Here is a 26,450-nt window from a genome sequence, read left to right on the forward strand (position 1 = left end):
CACATTTATGTTCACATTTGAACGTGGCATGGTTTTCAGAAAATGCGAATATACTGGGTTTCTACTGGAATTTTCACACAAAATCATCTGTAGTGTTTTCAAAGAATGGTCCAAAACAGAAAAATGTAATATTCTTGGACTGACATCTCTTGCCAAAAATGTCTTGTTGATGTCACAGGTCAAAGGAGAATCAGATGGGTTACAGCTGGATAAGACCACACTCTTGCAACTTCATTAAAGGTAGGGTGGCAGATCATTTTCTGGAGCATTTTTTACTGTATCGTTTAAAATCCTCTTCACATGTCAATTGTAACCAATTAACTAATGCATTGTCACAAGAATGAAAAATGTCAGTTACCTACGTGGAACAGACAGGCCTGTAAAAATGTAGCAATTAAACTGCCATCTATTACATCCCCTCTTCTTGCACTAATCACACATGCTCAGAAGACAACGCCAGGGCTCACGCTAGCTTGCTTAAAATTCAACAAGACAACTGCAGCAACATTATGGGTGCCAACAACAGGTGTTGGTAGCAAAGAAATATGCTATTTTGTGAAAACTACTACAAAGAGAAAGGCTGATGCAGAGCGATCCAAGACCAGATTGGACATCTGTGCTGTGTTTGAACGGTGGCGACGACTGAAAGCCCAGAAAGGGCTGCAAAGTGATGTCATGGTGGACTTGTTTCTACTGGACAGGTAGGTTAACTTTATGTCTTTGTGATATTTTGAGAGTACTGCTGCACAGTGCTCGTGAATCCGTGTGAAACCAACGCTCTTCCCAAACAAGCTTTGCGTGAAATTGTGCTCTGGAGGTCTGAAGAAAAGGGCTTAGGCCTGAATTCAGAATGTAGCCTGCTCAAACAGTTTTTCCAGGATCTCCAACCCTACCATCAAGTGGTACTTACTAGTGTGTTTTGGCTGAAATTGTAAAACTGATGGTATAGGAAGTAGATGCTAACTTAAGCAGCCCAGAAAACCACATCCATGCTGGAGACGTTGGGTGAATCACCCTGTTGCGTCTGTGGGGAGATGTTTGTCTCTCTTTCACTCACATATTCATCCTTTAGGTGAGAGGTGGCCGACATCAACATCACCCCGACAAACACCCCTGGGTGCAGCACATGTGCACTCTCGCTGAAGCTTTTGACTGCCTGTGTGAGTGGGCTAACTCTGTCCCACACTAGAGGATAATTGGCCCCAATCTGGCCCTTACGATAATTGTGGGGGCCTTCCGATTTGAAACAGATTTTGAACAGATTATCTGGCCGAATTATCATGTAGTGTGATGGGATAACAGATGCAATTTTAATATCATCAGGCACATCAAAGTCTTCCCAATTTGGCATTTGGGGCATGAGCAGAATCACCCAATAACCTATGAGAGTAGTTGACCGGTAAATGGATGTTGCATACTTTTGTGTAGAACCGTAACTTGTACAAGCCAAGTTGATTTAATCTTCTCAGCCATGACTTTCTCCACAGAGTTTCTGTGAGATCCCAAACAACTTACCTTATTTCCCTAGTCTTATTTTGTTTTTGCCTTGTATTTATTGTGTTTTTACTTACATATTTAACTTTTTCTTTACTACTACTTTGTTTTACTCAAGTAACACATTTCTTTCAAAAAGTAGCCTGAAAAGAAAACAACAGCAATTCTACAATTGGCACATACAATATTACAAATGAATCACTAAATGACGATATACTCAGGAATATGTAACATTTATTTGTAAATGCAATTGTGTAAAAATGCATTTATCCATGTTGCTGTGTGCTGTTGCTCTTCCATTTCCAGCTATTACTCACATTGGGCACTTAATCAGGTTCAATAAATGAGTGACAATGACAGGGCTACACAATACAGTCTAGCACTAAGTGAACCAAGGCTTGGATAAAAATTGAATTAAAGAAAAACAGCCTCATGATTAGTTTCCATGAATTTGCATAATGTTGCCCTTATTCGAGGCATCTCATTTAACATGTAAATTTATGTTAATCAGCTCAGAGCCAAATATCTGAAGGAAAACCAAGTGCTCAGCAGCACTGGAACATACTGGCACAACATGCCAGAATGAAATTAATGTGGTCCTCTGGGCTGTAACATGTGAATTGGGGACTTGTGATAGCGACGGTTACAAACAATGGCTTCACACGGCATATATAAATACATCATTACTGAGATTTCTACACAGGTATGAGAAATATGAGGAGGAAATGCTGCTACTCTCATGGCACTGTCTTCGCTGTTTAAAATATGAGGAATCATGCTTTGACCTTTTTTGCGTTGGCTTTAAAATCAAATTTTTATCACTTATCCTGATCCCCAAACCTTCCTTTCATGCAGATGTGTATACTGTATGTTAATGTTCATCTGCTCTGCTGCTGTGGTAATGAGGGCGGAGGTGTGGTGGAGGGGCTACATCCTCAGCGTTTTCATCCACATTGCCCAGTGAGAAATGGAAGAAAATCACTGAAAAGCCAGAATAAAGTCAAAGGATATGCCGTCAAATGGTATCAGTAGTTCAGGTCTGTGAGGCCTTTTCTTCCCCTGCTTCAGAGTTCACTTGCAAGGTCATACCGATCTAAACAAGCCGTACTAAGGGGGTAAACGCGCCAGGGTTCAATTAACCGTACTAAACCACGCTGGTGTGAACCCATTTAGTTTCCAGTGCAGTTTGTTGCATCATGGTGTGAACGCAGCAGAAAGAGCAGAGATTCAACAAAGTCTTCGGGGATAAGACTCGACTCCCTGGAGACAGAAGGTGAGTCCAAACTGAAAGGTCTAAATATGTCACACTGGATTCATAGAGGGAGTGATTCAGCAATAAAACTACTAGTCAGTCTCTGAGTTCACAAGAGATAATTTGTGTTCAAGCGTAAAGAAGCTCTTGAACTAAAGCATCTGAATTTGAATATGCTTCCTTTGGGTCAATTCTACATTAATTCTGTGATTTTACATCTGAACTTACATCTGAGTATTAAGATGAAAAGATGCAATTAATCACAGAACATTCTGGAATTAATTAGTATTTTTTTTTTTATTCAGTTGCCAGCCCTGACAAATGTATAGTGGAAATGTAATTGCTCAACTAAAACAACTGTGCTTATAAAACTAAATTACAACCGAATCACACATTTTTGATTTCTTTTGTTTTCTGTGATAGTTCAGCCTTTTTCCAAGTGTGGTTTTAATCAGCACTGCTAGCCCTGCTGGCCCCATGCAGCAAGAAAAAGGATTAGACAGACATGATTGCTCTCACTGAAAAACTGATATTTAGCCACTTAACAAAATCTTCCCCAAATAAAATATGCAAATACACACGTGTATGATGCTTTATGCTTCTGTCTTTGAGTTTGGTATGTGGAGTGATTGGTTTATGTGGTTCTCCAATAGTAAAAGGCTGTCTAATGGCACTATAAAGTAGCACAGATCTTCCTAAAATATCACAGATTTTAGCTGGCATAAATTTAAAAGTAATAAAGTCCTCAGGATGCTTATTGGCACCGGCAGCTCAGCAGAGGGACACACAGCAGAGTATCTTATCCTGATCATCTTGAGTGATTCACTTTTCTGGAGTTAGAACCATTTGAGGCAGCTTGTCCCAGGTCTTAGATGTAAAGACTGACTGTTTTTTGTATCATCATCAATGCAAATTATAATGAATTAATTTGTGTCCCGCTTCTCTGATAAATTTAATTCGCTATTTTTAGTTCTTTGTAATGTAAATGTGCCACTGTGTGTTTGTGTAGATATTAATATATTGGACTTTATTATGCTCCTGACAGACAGTGATTACATGTTGTTCGTACCTTTTTGTTGTCCCTGACAGTGGGTGTTCTTCTTTCTTCTGTCGAGGATGATTAAAAAACAACAAAAAAAGTTCCTTCTTATCTGTCCCTTACTCTCCTCCACTCAACCTCCCCTCTCTCCTCTCCTCCCCTCTCTGAGCCATGTGGCAGCTGTGTCATTTATGGCCTTAATGATAGAGAGAGACCAATAAACACTTTCTCCCTCCATGCCTCTGCTCATCGGACTTTCACGAGCAGTCAGCATTCGTTGCGGATGTGTGATTGCGCCAATTGAACCAGCGCCATTATGAAACAAATTGCCTTCAAATGGAGGTGAACGCATTCAATCAGAGAAGCGGTAATCATCTATAGAAGCTATTTTCGGTAATAAAACAGTGAAGCGGCATAATAGCTTTAGCTCACTGACTTGCCAGTGGTTTGATATCTGGTTCCTCCAGCCTAATGTCTACAGGTTGGCACCAGCCTTTAGTTGTTCTGAGTACAAACAATTGTATACTTGTAGCACCGGAAACTGTCAAGACAGAGGCAGACAATCCACGGTGGTGACCCCTAAAAGGAGAAACCAAAAGATGAAGAAGTGAACAGGAGCAATGGGCAACACTTATCTGCATCTGGGGATCAAGGCGTCCAGAGCAATGGGTGACCCCATGGTTTACAATGCCAGTTTTGTTCCTCTTGGCCAGGGGTGTCAAATTCTGGCCCGCGGGCCAAATTTGGCCCCCAGCACCGATGTGGCCAACCACGTCATTTTATGTGGCTGCGAGTGCTTAATTGAGCTTAAAAAAAAGTTGCCTTATAATAAAAATACTATAAACTACATTTTCACAATGCATGGCAATTCTGTTATTATCTGCAAAATGACGGCATCCCGCCAATAGATCGCAGTGTTTACATCAGTGTTTAATTACTACTACAAGTGAGATTAAGCAGATTGAGAAATATCCACAAATGATCCTTAAATGTTCAGGAGGTAAAAGACTGATGCAGATAAAAAAACTGTTTCATGAAAAATGGAAAGGCGAAATATGTTTGTGCTTTAAGAAAAAAAAAAAGATTTCTTTTGTGGTATGAGGCGGGGTCGGTAATCAGAAGGTTCAATCTACCTTTACACCACATACAAATTTGAAATTTTTATTTTTAGACAATATTTTAATCAGATATCATAGCTAAAAAATTTGAAATGTTAATTAAATTTAAATTTTTAAATAATAAACTCTATTTATTTATTATATAAATAATTTTAAAACAAAACTATAGTCTTTCTTCCTATGGAAAAGCTAAACTACAGATTTCTAATGGTTTTTTAATACATTTTTGTTTTGGCCCGTGACCACTTCAAATTGATTAAAATTGGCCCGCGATGGATTTGAGTCTGACACCCCTGCTCTTGGTCATGGGCTGCCCCATTGCTCAATTATTCATTCAGCAACCAAAGCAACTTAACTTTACAGAGCACCAGATCATGCTAATTACATTATCAACACACAATCGCACAATCCCATGATTATGTATGTTCTTATTTATGTGTTGCAGAACAAATAACTTACACTCACAATTTGCAGTCTTTAACAGTGTGAACATGATTTGAACCCGCTTAAAAAAAAAGCAAAACCATCTTCAACTGGAATCGGATCACCAGTGGAGCAGAATATTATGTCTGAATGAACCTTAAATACAGTATCTGTATGTGTGTTCAAATCACTCAACACCATTTTGCTGCTGAAGGCTGAGCCATCGATGTGTGAATGTGTGCTACACCTAAGAAGGCTGTGTGATTCCGAATTGTGTCCAGGGCTTTGCATCATTAACTTCACAAAATTGCTACGTGAAGTGTGTTCACCTCTCCACTTCATCTAAAGAGACTGACAAAAAATCCAAATTCAGACATGGGACCCTATTTAGACAATCTGAAACGCATGGTCTTAAGTGTGTGGCGCAATCACATTAGGACGTGTCCAACTCCAATTTTGCTATTTACACGGTGCATAATCTCTGCACAAAGTGGTTGTAATTAGTGTCCATCAGAGATTCACTTGGCAATAAATGATAACGAGGAAAGCTACTCGTTATGAGAGCCATATTGAAAACTTTCCATTCTTCTCAGAACCTGTCATGGCCTCCTGTCCTGCAGTAAACTCTTCAGTCCAACCTTTTTAAGACGTGGGTACCCTCCAGCCTTCACATGTCCAATTGCCTAGTATACTTTCCACACAGTAGATCAACTATTCTTGCCTAATTTGCCAGCTTTTGACTATTTTTGACCAACGTGTGCCGAGATCAAAACTGAGAGGTCAATGGATCAAAATCATTTATCTGTATCAACATCGCTGCATATTTCCTTAGAGGGCAAAAAGAAGCACTTGCAATCACTCTATGGACTGAAGACTCAGTTGCTGTGGCAACGCTTGACTACGTTTTGCTTGAACAGAAATGTGACTTAAGCAGCTGAAGCCATATGAGCCATATGAATCCAGGCTTGTTCGGTGTCCGGCATAGTAATCACGTCACTTGACCTGCGAGAAGTTACCGTTGTTAAACTACATTTGAATGCAGATCACACATGGTAGTGACCAACTGTACAACATGTAGCACATTTATTTAAATTATCCATGTTTTTATAAACTATTTGAGATGTTTCCTATCTTCTGAGACTGGAGGGGCGATGCCCTAGTGTCCCCTATGGACGGGCCACCACTGGACGCAACGCAACCGTTCCAAAACCAGTGTATTTAGGTTTCTACTGCAACATTGTCTTCTTTGTTGTGAAAGACAAAAACAAAAGTATTTATTTTGTTTGATGGAATTTGCCTTTTATTAGATTAACATATTAACTTGTGTTTGAAACCCTAAAAGTAAATCTGGCTTTCCTCCTATACATATTTTTATGACGATATATTATTCTCTTTTATTGTATCCCTTCACAATCCACCCTCTGTATTTAAATGTAATGGTAAACTGTCCTTGCCCCATTAAACTGATGAGGTGACCCATGCTGCCAACCAAGCTATTGCATATAGAGGAAGATGTGAAATTAGAGACAGGTATATGAACTGATAGATAGGGACAAATGACAGATAAAATAGAGGAATGAAAAGATTAAATGTAACATATGAAAATGAGAGGGGTAGTCATCTGTGGAGGATCCTGCGACAGAGGAACTGAGGCTTTACACAGACTGAGACAGAGAGAAGGTGAGATAATATGAGACCGTCACTTAAACTGTTCATGAAACATTCATCAGTCTGTTTTGATAAATGGGTTTGTTGAAGGTCTATGGAGTACATATCATACTTACAGACCCTGAAAAGATAGTGTTTCTCCTCTTCACACATTATATACAGTATGTTACAAAATAGAGGCTGAGAAGATAGGAAAAAACGATGACATCTGTCGAGTAAATAATTCAGGTATAAAGACTTCTGCTGTGAGACTGCAGGTACCACTGATACAGAAAGAGGGAGACAGAGAGCAGGACTGTATCTAATATGATGGTAGTGCTTCTGTCTGTACATGTTTGTTGAACAGGAAGATTGACATTGGCATTTCAGTTTCTCACACCAGAGACACACACGATTAAGGGTTGGATACTTGAATAGCCCAGTGTGTCCGGTGCCTCCTCCGAAAGCCACTTTCTAAACAGAATCTGAAAAAAAAACTGGGTTTAAAAATAGCACATTTATGTGTGTTTCCACTGCTGTGAAGCAAATATTGTAAGTTAGTTCACCAAGATAAGCAGTAGAAAGTGCAAATTGGGTCACCACAGCACAAGGCGCAACTTAATGTAAATATAGCACGAAGAGAGATCAAAAGCGTGTGATTAAAAAACGTTGCCGCTTCCCATCTCTTATTGTCGTGGAATGTTCCGTCCTCCTTTCCTTCCTTCCTCCTCTTGCCCACTCTTTCCGCTATTTTTGAAATGGCAAGTTTTTAACCTCCCTCAAGTGATGTTTCAACGTTTGAAAAAAAATAATGTTTCCATTCAAGTGTTTTTAAAAGAGGACAAATTATAAGAGTGCATAAATATAGGCTGATGGTGGAAACCCATATAAATAGAACAAGGGGTACACTCAAAGAAATGAAACTCAGGTGCTGTTTGCATTAAATAGTTATTTCAACTGAAATTATTGAATAATTCTGTGTTTTGGATTCAAATGAAGAATGTCAAATAGCATGTACTTAACTTTATAGTTTGTTGTAATTAACAAACAATAATGAGCATAATTTATGTAAGCAAGTTAATTAAGATGTACATCAGGCCTAGAGGGGCGGTTCCCACAGGTACTTGCACATGCTCAGTAAGAAGAAGGCTGAAGGCGCCATTTTCTGGACTTGTACTCTGCTGTCCTGCCACATGTCTCGGATTTCTTCATAATCCACGACCATCCGTTAATATTCAGGTAAGTTAATGACTAAACAAAAAATTACAAACTAAAATATGCTTGTTTTATACCAGTTGATGATTTTGGATTGATGGTATAGGTTGTGGTAAGATGAAAAACAGAAATATTTTTGCTAGCTTGACTCCATTTAGCTTTCCACGTTGTGCACATAAAATGACCTGGTTAGCCATTTTTTATTTATTTATAATAATCAATCTCTTAAATGCACTAAAAATTGTCTTTCGGAGTTTAGATAAATATGTACTTAATTGGCTGTAGGTTAATTTGTAAGGAACTTCAACCTATTGTTAACTGGCGGCTAACAGTAAATGGACATAATTTGTAGATATGTATTATGTTGGGGATAACAAACTGCAAAATCATTTAACATGGCGTACTTCCCACACATAAATTTGATGTCATTAACTGTTCCATGGTGCATCACAGAAAATGATCCGCCATTTCTTTCTCCATATAGAAACGCACGGTGTCTTCGCGTCATGTGTAGTGTTACTCTACATTCCTAAATTTTAACTGTTGCTCCTTCAAATTTCTTTTTTTTTTAATTTTTGCAAATACCGCTGCATGTCTCCTCCCTTTACAGCAGAGTCGTGTATTCGCGTTACGTAAACTACAGATAACTATCTTGCGTAGTATCTACTCTTTTGGGGTTTGCTGATTTTGAAAATCTCCAAACGTTATGGCGAGTGGGGAGGGGAATGGTGGGTGACTGAGCACCTCAAATTGCGGCAGCGGTACTCGCGTCACACATTTCTCACGCTTTATAAGTGATAAATTACTTCACATACATTAGTAATCTATGAATCGAGGATGCAAAGGCAGATTGCTCTGCGTAGTTCACGCATACAGCTTTCTTGGACTAGCGACCTATCAGCCAACCAGAAAATATTATTCACTGTTGCTGGGCAGAATGGACGCGCTGTGCTCTGGTTCACGTGCTTGTCTGACGTCCGCCCGTACCTGCACAACTGGAGTCGCGGGACTAGATTTTTTGGGGTTCTTGTACGGAAATACACTGAACATTTTGTAAACACAACGGCGCAGTATTTCTACCGACCGAATAAACAGGAGCACACTTAGCTCGCGTGGACTCTGATTTGATGTAGTAAAGTAAAATACAATGTGGTGTCAACACGGGATCTTTTAGTCTGAAAAGTAAACCGAACATTTTCCTGCTCGTGTCTCCTCACCCAGCCCCATCAAGAAATATATATATATATTTTTAAATATAGGCTATGATTGAAATATTCAAAATCGAAATATTGTTTTATTGTTTTTATTTAATGTTTAAATGTTTACACTCATCCTTTAAAAAGCAATTCTAAGTCAAAAACAGGTTGTGTGTGTGTGTGTATACATATATATGTGTATATGTATACATATATAGCCTTTTAATCATTAACTTTTCTCCTTATTGTCATTTGCATTTGTGTATGTTTTCTACATTCTTAAAAAGGAAGGAACTTCAAAACTGCGCAGCTGTGAAATTAAGATTTGCAGAGCGTGTTTGTTGACGGATGCCAGACCAGCAACCTAACATTAGTGGTGAGTTTAGTACCTGAAAAATATCTCAATAAATGTAATACCTGGATGCAGTCATTTTAATAGCAACATACATATGATATATGTCAGATCTTAGAAACCTAATAAGGTCTTATCATATTTAAGAACTTTACAAATGAATGACCAATAATCTCTTTGTCTTTTTTTCTTTAGGTTATGAATGTGGAGATGCAAGCAATGTGCTGAAACTCTATCTACAAGGTACCAATTACTGAAGCATTACAAATTAAAACATGGGCATTTTGGTCAAAGACACACATTTCCATGCACATACTATGACTGCCCTTGTTCATTCAAAACATGGAATGCTCTGAAAACTCATTTAAGCAGATGTCATGTTGAAGAAATACTTGGAACGAGTGCAGAGCTTGTAACATTTACATGTATTTTGTGTCCAGGAAGTGTCTTTTCATCGAGTAGAGAGTACTTTTCACACACCAACAACCATTTAAAAAAATATGAGACTGTCCCTTGCATGTTTCAGAATTGTTCTTTTCAGACTAATATATATGCTACCTTTAAATCTCATAAAAACAGGAAACATGGCACTTGGACAGTAAAAGACCTGAAAGAGGAAATAGTGAAAATTTGTGATATAAGTGAGGACCGCACATCTGAAGAACATTGCAGCGATCTTGCAGGAACTGCCTCTGTTTTATCATCTCCCCATTTAATTAATTCTGACACTGAAAATGAGAACCTGCAAAACATCATAATTGAGAAATTTGCATCTGTTCTTTTGAAATTGGAGATTTACTCACATGTACCAAGCTTAGCAGTTGATGAGTTTCTTGAAGAACTGCATTTTATTTTAACCTCTGCTGTATTGCCTATATCAAAAAGTACAGCTGTTGATATTTTCAAAAAGCATGACCTTAATGTTGATCAGTCAGTAATTGATGAGCTGAGCATTGCTATTTCTGCTCACAATCCCTTGTTAAAAGCAATAGCTAAGAATGGTCAACTAGCTTCAGCTTTTAAACGTAAACAATTTTATAAGGAGCATTTTAAGGTTGTAGAACCTGTTGAGTATTTACTTGAAGGAAGGCCTAACAACAAAACGTTCCAATATGTTCCCTTAATCAAGTCCCTACAACAACTGCTCAGTCGAAATGATGTGATCGATAAAGTTGTTGATAGTCTTACTGACTCTTCTGTGACTCAACAGCAGTATTTGTCTTTCAAAGATGGTGAACACTACAAGAACAATCAGTTTTTTTCAGGTGAACAACTAAGACTCTCAGTATGCCTGTATATAGATGACTTTGAAGTTTGTAATCCATTGGGAACATCGAGGAAGAAGCACAAACTGTGTGTTGTTTATTGGACTTTAGGTAATTTGCCACCTGGTTCAAGTTCAGCCTTGTCCTCAATTTATCTTTCATTATTGTGCAAAAGTGATTATGTTAAATCATTTGGGTACAAGAAAATATTTGAGCCCCTTTTGTGTGATATAAGGATCTTGGAACAGCATGGGTTGTTTATTCCACAGCTTGGGTCATTTATAAAGGGTACAGTACAATGTGTAATTGCTGATAACCTTGCTGCTCATGGGCTTGCTGGGTTTCTAGAGAGTTTTTCCAGCAAGTATTTTTGCCGATTTTGTACAGCGCAGATTGATGACATTCAGTCACAGGAGGTGAAATCAGGAGCTTTCCACCTCAGAAGTAAAGAAAGACATCAGCTTCATGTCAGAAAAGCTGAGGAAGAGCAGGTTCACTGTTTTGGTGTTAAAAGAGCTTGTGTGTTGACAGACAGTCTATCGCACTTTGATGTCCTTAATGGTTATCCCCCAGACATCGCACATGATCTTTTTGAGGGCATAGTTCCAGTTGAACTAGCGCACTGCATTACTGCACTGCTGTCAAAAAAGTACTTTTCTCTTGACCAATTCAATAATCTAATACGTTTGTTTCCATACAAGTGGGGGGACAAGACAAACCGCCCACATTTGTTAACACAAACCTACAGAAATAAAAAAACAATAGGGGGAAATGCCCACGAGAACTGGTGTCTTCTCAGATTGCTTCCTTTGATGGTTGGGAATCTTGTCCCCCCAGATGAACCTGTGTGGCAGGTAATTTTGGATTTAAAGGATATTGTGGAAGTAGTTGTCGCCCCCATTCATTATGCAGAAACAATTGCATATTTGGAGTGCAAAATTTCAGAGCACAGAAAAAAATACCAGGAAGCCTTTCCTGATCAAAGATTGTTGCCAAAACATCATTTTCTAGAACATTATCCAGAGATGATTAAATGTTTTGGTCCTCTTGTTGCATTATGGACGATGCGATTTGAAGCCAAACATAGCTTTTTTAAGCAGATTGTTAGGCACACGAAGAACTTCAGAAATATTACATTGTCCTTGGCAAAAAAACACCAACTGATGGTGGGCTATCATATGGCCAGACCTGAAAGTGAACAATATTCCCCAGAAGTAACACAAGTCTCAAAGGTCCCAATTGAAGTTCTCAATGAAGACATTGCAAACGTTCTCACTCAGAAATACCCTGGGATCACAGTTGTAAACTTAGTCCATAGTGCAACCTTCATTGGCTTTAACTACAAAAAGGGCATGATAGTTGTGCATGGGTCTTGTGGTGGTTTGCCAGAATTTGCAGAAATAATTCAGCCATGCATTTTACAAGATGGTGTCAGTTTCATCATCAGGAAATTTTGCTCATGGTATAGGGAGCACTACAGAGCCTATGAGTTGCATCCAACAAGAGAGCTGGTGATTCTGGATGTGAAGGAGCTTGCTGACCCATACCCTTTGGCTGACTATAATGTTGGATCCATACGAATGGTGACATTAAAGAGATTTGTACATGTGACGGGTAACTTCTTTAATATGATAAAATAATTACTGTCCATTATCAATATGTTAAATAAGAAATGACTGTCACTCATGAGTACTTAAAAGGCTGGAATCTGGCCTTTTAATTTCTAACAATAGTCTGCTTTTCTTTTCAGATTAAATACAAGATGGCTGCAACTATAAGAGTTGTACTTGGAGTAAATGATGCATCCAAACTGGCTCTTCCAACTGGAATACCAGGTTCAGTGGCAGACCTTAAAGAAGAGATTAAAAGACATTTTGGCTTGTCAGGAAACTTTAGACTTCAGTACAGAGACACTGAATTTGACAATGAGTTTGTGAACTTGTCATGTACTTCAGACATCAAAGACAAGAGCACAGTGAAGATAATTTACTTAACAAATGATACAAATGCGTCTCTACCTCACCATGAGCCCACTGCTTCACCTCAAGGAGTTGATAATACGTCTTTATCATCTTTTTCATCAACATCAGACACTGACATACTATCCTCCCCTGGATCTGCATCTTCAGGGTCCTCCCTCAGATCACAGCCATGGCCTCATACCTTCCCACTACCTCAGTTCAATTATGAGGTCGACGTTCAGCTGGAGAAGGCCAACCTGGCCTTTCACAGCAGTGGAACACTGCTGTGTCCAAGTACCAAACTTAAGTCTGCTATCCTTGAAAGTTTGGCATCAGAAATTATCAAATACAAAATGTATCCTTCAAGTGCAGACCTTGATGATGTGAGTCAAGCTTTGATAACAAAACATCCTTGTTTAAAGGAGCAAGGATCCGTTTCTGGGTACTATGGTTGGAAAATCAGTTTAAAATACAAAATGGCCAACTACCGCACCAGACTGAGGGGCATTGGCTGCCCGGAGTTGAGCATAAATGCTATGAAAGAAAAGGATGGTTCCCTGAACCACAGCCCAAACCAGGTGAAAAAGCCTCGGAAAGCAGAAGTCAACTACTGTCCTGGTTATCCTGCAGGCGAATCTAAAGAGAGTCTTGAGGCTGAAAGACAAGCACTTCTAGTGGAGGTGAAAAAGAAGAACCAAGAGCAGATTAAAAACAAAATGGAAAGAACATTTGCCTATAGAAGGCAGGAAATTATCCAGGATATGCCCTTCATCACAGAGTTACGGAGCAGATGGCCTGCTCTGTTTTCAGAAAGAGAGGTAAAAATGTTCTAACCCTGTTATGGTGAACATGCCATCCCTTGGTAGCATGTGGTTTTTATTCAGATGTGGCTTTTTAGCTTGAAAGTATATTACTATGTTTCAGGTTGATGCAGAATTTGCCAGAATCACCACTGTCCCACTACGGTCTACTTTCATGTTTCAACTTGATCGGCATACTGACAACTTACTGAAGGTCTTCCGTAAGAAGGGAGGGGCAGCAGGACAGAAAATTAAGGTCATTTTGGCAGCAATGGACAAGGTATATATGATTTTAAATATTTTAACTTTATTGTATGTATAAGTCTCTCCTACTTTTCTGTATCGTGTGCAAAACCTTTTATTTGTCTCCTGTAGGATCCAAGTATTGAAAAACGGAGAGATTGTGTGCTCAAAGCAGTGTCTGTGTACCTAAATGAAGATCCACAACATCTCATTAAGGAATACATGGTAAATTTCAAAGAACTGTTTTAAACAAAACTGAAATATTGATTGATTCATTTTAATGTTTCTGCGTTAGACAATGTTAACTTTTTTTGTCTGCTTGTTGACCATGTGACTTATTCTTTTGACCTGGTTTGATTATTACTTTTTGTAATGAGAACTGTTTTAATATTTCATTGTTGTATTTAAATTTTGGGGGAGAAAACACAAGTTTTGCACTTCCCTTCCAAGAACTTGCTAATCAGCTAGGACATCACAGGTTCAAAATCAACTTTCATAACTTTATAAATAAATTTGAGAGTGAAAAGATAAAAATTCTGAGTCAAAATTTACCTGCAGAGATCAGTATGGTTAAATAATTAAATATTGTTCTGAACAAATATTCCTGTATTTTTTAATGGCATTTTGCAATTTTGTCCTGAATCAATGTCAAATGAGCTGCCTAGGTTTTAGAATGGTAGACAAAACATAAGACAACACTTTTGGGATTATATGCATTCAAAACTTCAACATTTTTCTTTTTATCATTCTTCCACATTCAGGATATTGATCCTGGTGCAAAGAAAGATATGGAGGAAACAATGATGGGAGTCTACGCCATTTGGCATGAGGGAGCAGCGGACACTGATGAAGCTGAGGATGTCGGTATCATTATAGAGGGAGTTGAAGTGCTTCAGGGTCTCAGGTATTTTGCTAATGGGTGTGCACTACTGCTTGGCCTGATCTACAGCTTAAATCTAAGCTATCCCAAAGACTTAAGATACACTTTTGAGTTTATCCAAAAAGTATTGCTGGATTTGGATGGAAACAGAATGTCTGCAAAGGTGCAGGTCTTGAAAAACCGACTGCACGAGTAGCTTCACTGCACAAGGCAATATCTGTGATGTTCACTGCTTTTTGTTTTACATGGTGTTATTATGTATACTGTATCAGCAATGTTAAATGTCAGCTGTTAAAGCCTGTTCAGGCCTGCCTTGTTTTTTGCCATATGGTGTGCTAAAGTTCTGTCCTTGGAGGTATCTGCTTGCTTTTGGTATTTATTTTTTTACAAAACCAAAAGGCGTTGAATTTAATGTCATAATGACCAAGCACCAAGTTTCAATTTTTACTTGAATACACTATGATTATTATTGTTGGTTTTGCTTTGTATTGAATAGTGTATCTTTTAAAGGGCCACTGATGTTTACTGTTTTATTACAGTTAGAAAAACATTTGTTGTGATTCACTTTAAATTCAATACCTAATGGATATTTTTGGTTTCACACTGTTTACATGTGCAGCCTAATTGAGCCAAAGGCATAGCTTGACTAAGACAGATAACTGGACATATTGCAGAGTCCAAGTCTACATGCAGAGGAGAACATGTTATTATTGGCTGTGTTTAGCTTATCGTTCAAAGTGTTTCTTTACTTAGCTTTCACTTTTGCCAGAGCCATTGTATTGTTGTTGTTTTTTCAGCAACAGTACTGTAGTTCATACGTTGTCTCCTACTACCTGAAAAGACCGGGAGGAGTATTTTTTGGTTTGTGGACGAAAATAGATTTTAGTTTGGGCTTTGAGAAATGTGTAATTTTCTGTTTAATGGTACAACTCAATTTTGTTTTATGGGTATCTGGGATGTAACCAGACTGCACTTTTGATTTAAGCCCATGTTTATTTGTGGTCAGTCTTGTCTGAAATTTAATTTGAAAATAAAGGCAGGTGAAAGGACTTTTTTGTGTAGAATTACATTTTTAATAAATATACACAATTTAATTAAATTAAGCTTGACATTGATAATTAAATTGAACATGACAAATTAATTAAATCCAACATAAGAGGGTTAAATTATTTCATCATTAATGAGTTTAGTACATCTAATATTATAGTGTTAAGTAAATGTGACTTAACTGTATGATGTAGAATATATTTAGATCTATTAAGTGAAATATGCATAAAAGTAAATAGTAATAATTACATACATGGTTATTCTTGCATTTAATTAATTGTGTTTCGTGGGACCGGTTGACATAACTGAGTTAAGTAAATCTGATGTTTCATTTCTTTGAGTGTATAGATAGAAATGTAATGTATGACATGCAGTAAATATCCCTATACTTAATGATAGTGATACCATTTACTATATCGCCTATATGGTAATACATTATTATCCCATGTCATATATGTTTTACCTGATATTTCATTTAAAAAATTGCATATGGATACTTAATATGTATATATTTTTTAAAAGCTGTTCTAAACAATATTTATTTTTATATTATCAAGTATCACATTAATGTATGGAATTTTAAAGGGGTTCATTTAAGTGCCATTAAATGCACAATTCATAGTACAATGAACTCAACTCTGCAGTTCTCAGCTTGGTGGAACAACACATTGCCTTTCCGCCCATTGTTTGGTTTTTGCAGCCTGCATTTTTACTGTCACTTCTCTCAAACCTACTGACATCTAACCAGCAGATAATCAACAGCTAATCTACTCCCATGGCTGCTAGACAAAGTGTTTATATAGCAAGGTAATAATTTGCCATTGATGTGTTTGTGGCTTCTTTCGATTCCCCCACACACAGATGGCCACAAAATCAATAATTGCTGATATTTTTTTTTTTTTCCCAGAGTATTCCTTTTCCGGCAAATGCCAAACAGTTAATTACTGACATAAAATAGATCAACCACTTGTATGGTATCGATGGAAGCAAAAGGTAGACTCTATTTTAAGTATTTGAAAGTGAAAAACAAACAAACAATTCATTGTGTTCTAAAGACTATTCACATCTGTTGTTGTTGTAAGAAAAAATAATTATAACATCATAAATGATGTGAAAAAAACGATGTGCATTTGTTCATAATCTACTTCTTTCAAACTATTTAGGCCATGAAGATTCTAAATGCAGGAAATCGTCCAAAAATTCCATTTGGATTAAGTTGGAAAATGCTGCTGTATTGACTTTTTATTGCCATGTTCCCTCTCTCCTTTCACTTGTGCTCTTCACTTACACATGTTTTGAAAAAATATAATAACCTGCTGAAAAGGCTGCTTTGCTTTCTAATGGCCATTGATTGCCTTCTGCTCATCAATGTAGGTATACGACCGCTTTGTCCTGCACTGTAGGTCGTACAATTTGTCCACAGTCTGTGAAAAATCCCCCACCTTCATAATAATGTAGTGTTGAATGTGCGTTCGTCACATTAAACTGTTCAACAAAAGACTGATTATTTCATTTGATTCAACAAATCTTTCCAGTTCAGGAACTTTTGCTAAATCACTGACACAGTGTGATTCAATAGGCTACACCAAATGTGTTTGAATGAAGATGAACTAATATATGTTTGGATATAATTGTTTCTTTTTCTTTTTCAGGGTTGTCACCTGGTCATTAAAATCAGAAAATAAAACTTATTTACTTTAACCCATTTGTTTGTGTTCTCATGTGCTGTTGAGTCAAGGTTATGATTAATTGTATGTCTTATGTTATTAAAATAGACCGTTTTTCTTTAATTTTTGTTCATAAAAACCACACGAATTCAATCTAATTTAAATAAAAGAAAGTGTACTTTTTATAGTTTACACAGTTGGTGAAAATGGAAAAAAAAGATTGCCTATAGGTTGTGCTGAAAAAAAGACTATACTGCACATTTGTATTGCCTCGGTATATACATTTTAATAAAGTAATGGAAAAAGCAGCCTAAATGCTCTGTGTTCTAAGGGTTACGTTTTGCAGTAGAACCACTGGAAAGCATAATTGTCAGTCACTGGCATTCTCTTTTCCACCTGCTGCAAACAGTGTAGAGTACGTCTTCCCAAATGCCATTCCCCATTGGTCATGTCATTCGATATTACACCTCTTGCCATGTAAAATTATATAACTACAACTGCAGCAGTTAAATGGACACATTCACACACACCACACCTTATCACAGTCTCACACAAAGCCTGGTTTGATATGTTGGCTATAAAGATATTGCTTATTAAGTCCAGAGCCCATTGGGGCAAAGAAAAGGTTGAATTAAGGGTTTGACGAGATAGGCTGTGACATGCAAGCATTTAGCAGAGTATCACCAGTCACCGTGTCAGCTGTGACTGGCTCTGCACAGCCACTGGGAAAGGTCAGCACTAACACTGGCTGGTTAGTTACCATGCCTCAGTTTCACTTGCTCTTTTTCTCTTCCGTCAAGTGGAGATCTCAGTTGCTCAGTCCAAGCCCTATCTTTCATCTATAACCACATGCAATGGTATGTGTGTGTGGGGGGGGGGGGATTTATACTCATAAATCTTCTTGTCCCTTGTTTCCCACCACAGGAAACAAGAGGCCAATTGGAACACAATTTGACTCCAAACCTGGCTCAAGGACACTTGAGAAGAGCATTTGCTGACAGAGAAACTGCCGCAGCTGCAGGGTGATCAGAGAGATTTGTGTTTTTTTTTTTGCAGATTTCCTGTTTTTCACTCTTATTAAGGTTAATGCAGGTGATTAGGCCTTAGCGCTGCATTGCTGACAACTCACTGTGGCCCAGCCACCTTGTTAGTGCATCCACAAAGGTCAAAACTAAAACACTGCAGTTACCTCACATATTTCTGGCTGTAGTCACAATTCTGGAAGTCTCTTTTGTAAGCTGAAAACTCCTACACGTTACTTTTGTAATTCATTTCAATTCAATTCAGTTTTACATTACATCACAACATACATTATCTCAAGGCACTGTACATAGACAACAGGCATCAGTGGAGAGAAAACACTCCCTTTTAACAGGAAGAAATCTCTGACAGAACCAGACTCACCTGCCTTGACCATGATCGTTTGACATATATGTGCTTAAATACAACAACTAGTGTGCATTTATTTTCATATTGGACCTTTTAGGTTACATTATGGCTGTTCTGACCCCCTCCTCTCATCGACCTTGCGATTGAGTCACATGGGAGCACATTCATTGACAAAAATTGGCAACGCTCTTGAGAGAGGATGTCTGCCAAAAATGTCTCCACATTTGTCCCTTGGCACTTGGCAAAAGTAACTAATCGATGGCGATAAAAAGTTGTAAAACCAAGTGGGGAAAGAAGACATCGTTATTGAAGGGCTTATAAAGAATAGCTTTTAAATGTTTGCATTTTTGTAGTTAGTTCCAATGTGGCCAATATAATTTCCCCTCATTTTAGTTTGAACCCTAAGACCCTTACTACAGCAATTAAGACTTAAACTAAACAGGCTGCAACACTGGGTTGGTTTCTGTCAGATTGGAGTATAAGAACAAATTAATGATAAAACACTGGGGATATTGCCAACCACTGCTCAGATACAACACATGCAACAGGTGGTGTCCCTCAGGGGTCTATTTTGGGCCCAGTATTCTTGACCCCATAGACTGACAATAACAGACAAATTGTGCACCTAGGGATGTGCTGGACCACACAAAAGGAGACTCTGAGTGTAGCTAAACAGCAGCTAATGAATCAGAGATAAATGGACATGAGGACAAGTGTGTTCATTTGAACAGCTCCACCTATCACTGAGAAACAAATGAGGCTGGTTCAGCATTTAAATCAGCATAAAGATGAATGTGATACTAGAGCAATGTTTTTGGATAAAGTAGCATCACATATCCTGAGAGGAAAAACTTCACAACTTAGTTGGGAAATTGATTCAATTACAGAATTTTTTCAAATCATTAAATCTGGCAACCATTTTTAATATTGAGTTGTTTTTTTTTTTACCCTGTACTGTCCAGTACCTAGGCCATGCAGTGTTGCCAGCCCCAACCTAATTGAGGAGCGAGCAGAAAACAGGCACCTGGGCGAGCACTCATGCTCACACCCCAGACCCCGCCCACAGGGACATGGTTTGGTGGCGTGTCTGACATGTGATGTGTGTATGGCGTATGTTGGTATCTAATGGTATGATCACTGCACTGCTGGTAGACTGCAGAGCTGTCAACATGCAGTCAACTAAATCAAAAATAAACAGATTGCGGCTGATTGGTTGTCTCTGATATTGTGATGGTATTCTCCTCACTCTCTTGAGGGTGCTGTTATGATACCCCAAATGAGGCTGACTTTAACACAAATAGTATGTGAAAAGAAATATTACAACTGCCATTGATAAACGGCTCTAGTCTTTCCAAATATGATTTGCGTTCAATTTGACTTTATGAGTTACTTAATTGGCAGAAAAATGAAAGGTCTGACAGAATGCACTATTCTTACAAAGCACAGAGGGCTCTACTGAACGATTCTTGAGCTGTTTACTTGGTCACATATATTGTGTTTTTATTGCATAACAAATGCATAATTATGTCTGTGAACTGAGGGGATTATTAAATATTGAAAATATGTTTTGGACTGGATTGGAAATGTGATGAGGAGTTGGAGGAGTGGTTGGTATAACTATTATAGATTGGATTTGAATCTGATTTGATTAATTTACTTTGTAAATAAAAGTGATCTTCCTTAGATCATTCAATGCACTGTATTATTAAATGGTGTAACTTTATTTTCACTCTTTAGATCTATGACTTGAATGATGATAGATTTTGGTGTGATTATGCATTTATTTAATTGAGTTTCGGCAGGCATTGATACCAGAATAAACTTAACATCTGATCTGTATCACACCGAAGACACGTTGAAAAGTTTTGTGGAAGACCCACAGCTTCATTTACATCCAGGGACTACAAATAATCAGGGCCTTAATTCGAACACTGATGGGAAGAGACACTGATGCACTGAGCTAATTTGTAGTATGAGTGATTGTGTTGTGCTTACAAACAAGACAACATGGGGGCCATGTGGGCGAAAGTGTCAAAAAGCAAGGAAACTAACTGTTAATGCCTATATGCTAACACATTTACCGTAACAGTGCTATTGTGGTGTTGTTTAGCATGTTTAAATGTTTTAAAAACTCTTACGTGAGTCAAGATTGAAAAAAGTGTCATCATACAAATGTCTTTCAGTTGGATGACAAACTTTCTTTTAACATGCATATTTGTAGCTTCAGCTTCTGTCCAAACTTTTCTTTAAAGTAAAAACAGTAAAGTAAATATCATGCATATCCAAGGAGCCATGTTGCTCATGTGACACTAAATCAATTAGAGAGAGTTTGTTTTAATTTGTAAGAGTTGCAAGTGTGTTGATGCACAGTCAAACCACAATAGGGAAGAGCGTTAGAGCATTTCATTCCCTCGACAAGTAAATTAAATGCTTTAACACCCTTCCCTATTTGTTATTACACTCAAGAGAATAACTGTGGGATTTGCTAAGTGTGGGAATTCTCGACAGAAGAATTTCCCCTGGGAATTCCGACCATTTTCCCTGAAAATAAACATCTGTCATCCTGTTGTAACATCAATGTTACACTTGTTAGAAATCTCCTGAATTAAGTATTTTTGCCTCGTACTCACTGGATGAGACTGTAGAAGAATGTGGCATCAATTGCGTTGCAGATGCGTTGGTGGAGTGAGTGAGAGTTTGTGATTCCGGATCAGTCGCTGTGGCAACCTGCAACTACAGGAATTGCCTGTGCTGTGTTTCTGCCAACAGCGGCTTTAATAAAATCCGGAAAAAGCAGCAGCTCGACTGGATTTCTTTGCAAGACATTGGTTCACAATCCTGCACCTGTGTTTGACTTGATTTATTCATGGGCTGTGACAAACAAAGGACACATACACTTTCCAGCTACTTGATTAGATACACCTGCAACAGTCAAATCAGCCAACCACATGGCAGCAACTCAAGGCATTTGATGCTCGTAGTGTGTTCCAGAGTGTTCCAGAAAATAAGAACGGCTACAGTTCCATTTTACATGATGTTTATGACAAGGTCTAAGAAAGAATACTGCTCTATAGTGATGGCTAGTCGAACGTCTTGAGCGAGACGTGCATAAGTGAAGCACACTGTAACACTTGGTTCTAAAAATATGAGTTCTGCAAAATAAACTAGCAAATGCTTACAGGCCCAGTCATGAACTCACAAATAAATGAGCATTGGGAAGACAGATGTGGAAGACAGGGGGGTCTCCTAAGGCATTTGGCAAGTCGACATGTCCGTGAGCCAGTTTTCGTTGTCATCTTCCACCTCCAGTCTGTTCCTGGGAGCATCCCGTTAATTAGCAAGCCAAAATGAGGAATGGATCACAGTCCAGTGGCAATTCAAAAAAAAAAAAACATCACATGAGCTGGCAAATACTTTGAGACACTGTAACATCAAGCCTCGGTCAGCGTTCCACCAGAACATCTCTGGTGCCCAAAGCTTGCCAGCCATCTTTGCATCCAGCTTTCCATGTGAAGAAAGACTGAGCTGGCTGGAATTAAACAGGTCAAACTTGACTGCTGATGGTCCACAGCTGTTGTCCCCAGACCTACCAGATTGAGAGGGGGTAAGGGTGGGGATGGGATCTGAAATGTGCCTCATTCGAAACCTCACCAAGGTACATCAGCCATGTGTATGCAAAATGATATGCTCATACTGCATTTAATGGTTTACCAGGAATTCTTGGGAGGACGTAATTATGGATTATCAGTCACATGTATCACTAATGCAGCCTGCCCTATACCCATTATAAAGTAAAGGCACTCATTCAGCATTCTGTTCCGATTTCCATTATCTATTTATTTTAAATAAATGCTTTTACTGTGAAATACTTGCAAGACCAGCAAATCACTCCACTCTAAAGAATCCCTGCATTTTATTAAGTACCGAGAAGCTTTTAGAGTGTTAAAAGTTAATTGTTTATGGCGATACTCAAAGGCAAACCTTGTGTAAAACACTACAGCATTTCTACAAAGTGGATGACGCCATTAAAGGCAATGAATAAAACAGTTCATTACCTCCAATAAAAATACGGATTTCTATGGATTTAGAGTTTAGAGTTTGGGAAATACTTTATCTGATATACTGTAAGTACACTACTCAAGATATATGTATGTATATATATAATATCTTTGAATAACCACAGTTGTGTCAGGTTTTGTGAGATATATACAAAACGATTGGACAAAGGATATTGAAGATGGAGCTGCCGGGCAGGAGGAAAAGCGACAGACAACAGAGAAGGTTCATGGATGGAGGACATGATGACAGTTGATGTAATAGGGGGGAACATAGGGGTAGAGCAAGACGGAGGAAAATAATTCACTGTGGTGACCTCTTAAGGGAGAACAAAAAGAAGGTGAAGAAGGAAAAGTATTCAAAACTGTTGGCGGCATGCACAAATACCCTCCAAGTATAAAATTTGGCCGAACTATTCCTTCTTAAGGGACAGTCTCAAGAACATTTGCCCTGTTACTGCACTGACTCACCAGCATCCTTCCTAGGTTACAATAGAGAGCTATTTCCAGCCACTCTAGGTTTTTCATTTTCCAATGTTTGCTCCGCAGTGTAAGCATGCGGTAAGACGCTTACTGAAGCTTTGGAGCAGATTTGTTGTCAACATTCTGGGTTATTGCAGGGGCAAGTTGTGTGATGAGGGGTGGGAAGAAAGAGTCGGAGTGAACGTGGGAGAGGGAGCACAAGGGTAATAAAACAAGGGGAAACTGCGAGTATGAAATTGGACTCAAAGCTTTACTAGTCCCCCGAGACAGAAAAGGGGAAAAGATGGGGAGAAAAGGTTTTATAGACTCAGATTACATGTAATGAAAGAAACCCATGTTAAAGAAGAATACAACCCATTGCATTTGTGGGTTATACAAACATATACATAACAGTTGGGGAAATACTTCCGCTTCCAACTCTTTTTTTCTATATAAAAGACAGTCTTGGCAGTGTAGTTTAAATTTCCTTGAGAAGCAAAGATATTTCCAGTGCCTCAAAGAAATCAGTATTACCTAAAATACTCTAATGGGACCAAATATAATGACAACAGATCACCCACATTTCAAACACTTACAGTTTTAGCACAAGACAAAAATATTCCGTCTGCAGAAGTTCATCACTAATGCATGGGACCTTGAGGAAAAGGGATTTAAACATGTACTGACAGATAAGGGAGAATCAACTCAAAAATGGGAAATGAGGCCCACTGTATTATCCTCAGTGCATTATTTAAATATATCTTGAGTGTAAGAATTCTAGTCACGGACAATAAACAATACTAAAGGGTGGAGCTGACTGTGTCACTGATTAGTTATTTTTTGTTTTGTTTTGGTGCAACTAATCACAGTTTAGTTCAGTTTAGTTTACAATCAATGGATTAATCATTAGGTCGTGAAGTGCATGTATATTTATCTCTGTCTGAAAAACTGTAAATAATTAATCCATTACTTGTCACAAAGTGAAAAATTGGAATCTGGAACTGTTTTGGGGACACTGCACTTCCCAATATTTCTGAATGGGGACTTGGGGAATGGGGAAATATGTCCAATAATCGTGACTTAAATCACAATATAAATCAACACATTTGTGCATAATTCAATGCCTATTTTAACTGTAACACCAAATATAATTTAGACTAATCATTTCCAAGAAATGTTTGCCAAATTAATTGCAAATACACTAAAAGTTTGGGAAAGATTCGGAACATTTGCTTGGGGACACCCACAAACAAATCTCCACCAACCAACTCTTTGGGAATCAGAGTTATTGAATATAATAGCCAACAAAAATCCCCCAAAATCAAATTTCTCTCAAGATAATAACTTGTAACCACCGTTAGACCACTGAGTGGAATTAATTTGCATATAGAGTTGTTGAATATTTTGCACTTTGTAGACGGTACCTATACCCTTGACTGAGAATCCAACCAAGACCAATACGTCCAGCTCAGATGATGCCTTTTTAAATTTATTACTAGGTTATTGCACTCGCAAACTATTAGCTTTACTTTAAAAAAACACATGTGTTGCATGTTTTTATCAGTGAAGGTTAAGCATAGGAGAATATAAAGAAACACTGAGACCATGGAATGTCCTTCAGTGTGGAACTTTCACCTGGGTCTATAGAGATTTAAGTAGTATATCGAAAGTACATTAGAGAAAAACATTATCTGCCTGAAGTTATTCATAATCATTGGACTGAACCATCTGTAACATAAGCACCTCAGTAGGTTAAATGCACGGAGATTTTATTAGCAGCGTTACCCATGATTCAAGTGACCTTTTAAGTTAATTGGACAGTAAAAATTATGATTGCTACTAAATTAGCTAAATTACAAGATCAAGGTCAATGATCCCTTTCACGATATATGTGTTTTACACTCTTAGAGCAATTCAGAAATGACCCACACCTGCATGCAGACATGCAGTAATGAATTAATTAATGAATGAAAATCCATCCTTTTTTTTCTCTCTCTTTTGCTGCCAAAAGGAGTAGTCATTTTCCTTCCACTTTGAATGAATGTGCTGGAATCGGTGGCATGCTACTGGGGCACAGCATGATACAGGTTGCTCATACCCACCTGCACTGTTACAAGTGCCACATGCCAAGAAGGGTAATGACGATACGATGCCATCTGTCCTATATGTTGCTCGCCTGGAGCTTTACAGTACACGAGTTGGCTTGGGGCCCAGCGCTATTGAGCACTGTAGCACTTCAGCAAAGCAGAAGAGAGATGCACAGTGTGAAGCACTAGGGATGGATATCGTTTTCATTTGAGTAACTTTGGTTTCAGATTGATTCCGATTTTTTATTTCAGCATAGGAAAAAAAAGGCAAGTGCGCATGTAGTCGTATGTTACACATGTACACAGCCAGTCAGTTCTATGGAAGAAAAACCATCATATTTGTCTTTTTTACATGGGATTGCACTCTCATTTTCTACTGCTTCATGCTCCACATGAGGGTGAGCAACACCTGTTCGGGGGGGGGGCAACCCTGAACAGGTCACCATTCCACCTCAGGGCAAACAGCGATTGTCTCTCCCATTCACACCTACAGTCATTATCATTTAAGTCCAATTAATTCAACACAGAATGGATTCAAACTGGCCTTATCGCTGTGAGGAAACAGTGCTAGTTACCATTTCACCGTGTGGCCAACCACTTCATCCTCTACAAGTCGTACGCATCAATATAAAAAAGGTCTCAGAGTGGGAATCATAAACCCTTAGTGCTCATGGGAATAGTTCATAACTCCTTATATGGACATCCTGGAGGTGTTCAGGCCTTAAAAATGCTTTTTCTTTTAGTCTTATTGTGTGTTGTTGAGTCAAAGTTACAATTAATTTGATATCCCATTTTTAGTAGTGATATAAAGTAGTAACACTTGTGCAGAAGTCACAAAATAGACAGTTTCTCTTTTCT

General features: G+C 38.2%; 1 protein-coding gene across 1 annotated transcript; it reads left to right on the forward strand.

Moving 5' to 3' along the window:
• The first annotated feature begins 9,654 nt into the window (after positions 1-9,654).
• On the forward strand, positions 9,655-11,842 carry LOC131473016 (uncharacterized). The gene is made up of 3 exons (XM_058650536.1): positions 9,655-9,760; positions 9,932-11,197; positions 11,839-11,842. The coding sequence occupies exons 2-3, from the start codon at positions 9,939-9,941 to the stop codon at positions 11,840-11,842; spliced, it is 1,263 nt and encodes a 420-aa protein (XP_058506519.1). The 5' UTR covers positions 9,655-9,760; positions 9,932-9,938.
• Positions 11,843-26,450: the final 14,608 nt, after the last annotated feature.

The sequence above is a fragment of the Solea solea genome, chromosome 14, assembly GCF_958295425.1.
Source record: "Solea solea chromosome 14, fSolSol10.1, whole genome shotgun sequence".
In the NCBI taxonomy this organism is placed as follows: Eukaryota; Metazoa; Chordata; class Actinopteri; order Pleuronectiformes; family Soleidae; genus Solea; species Solea solea.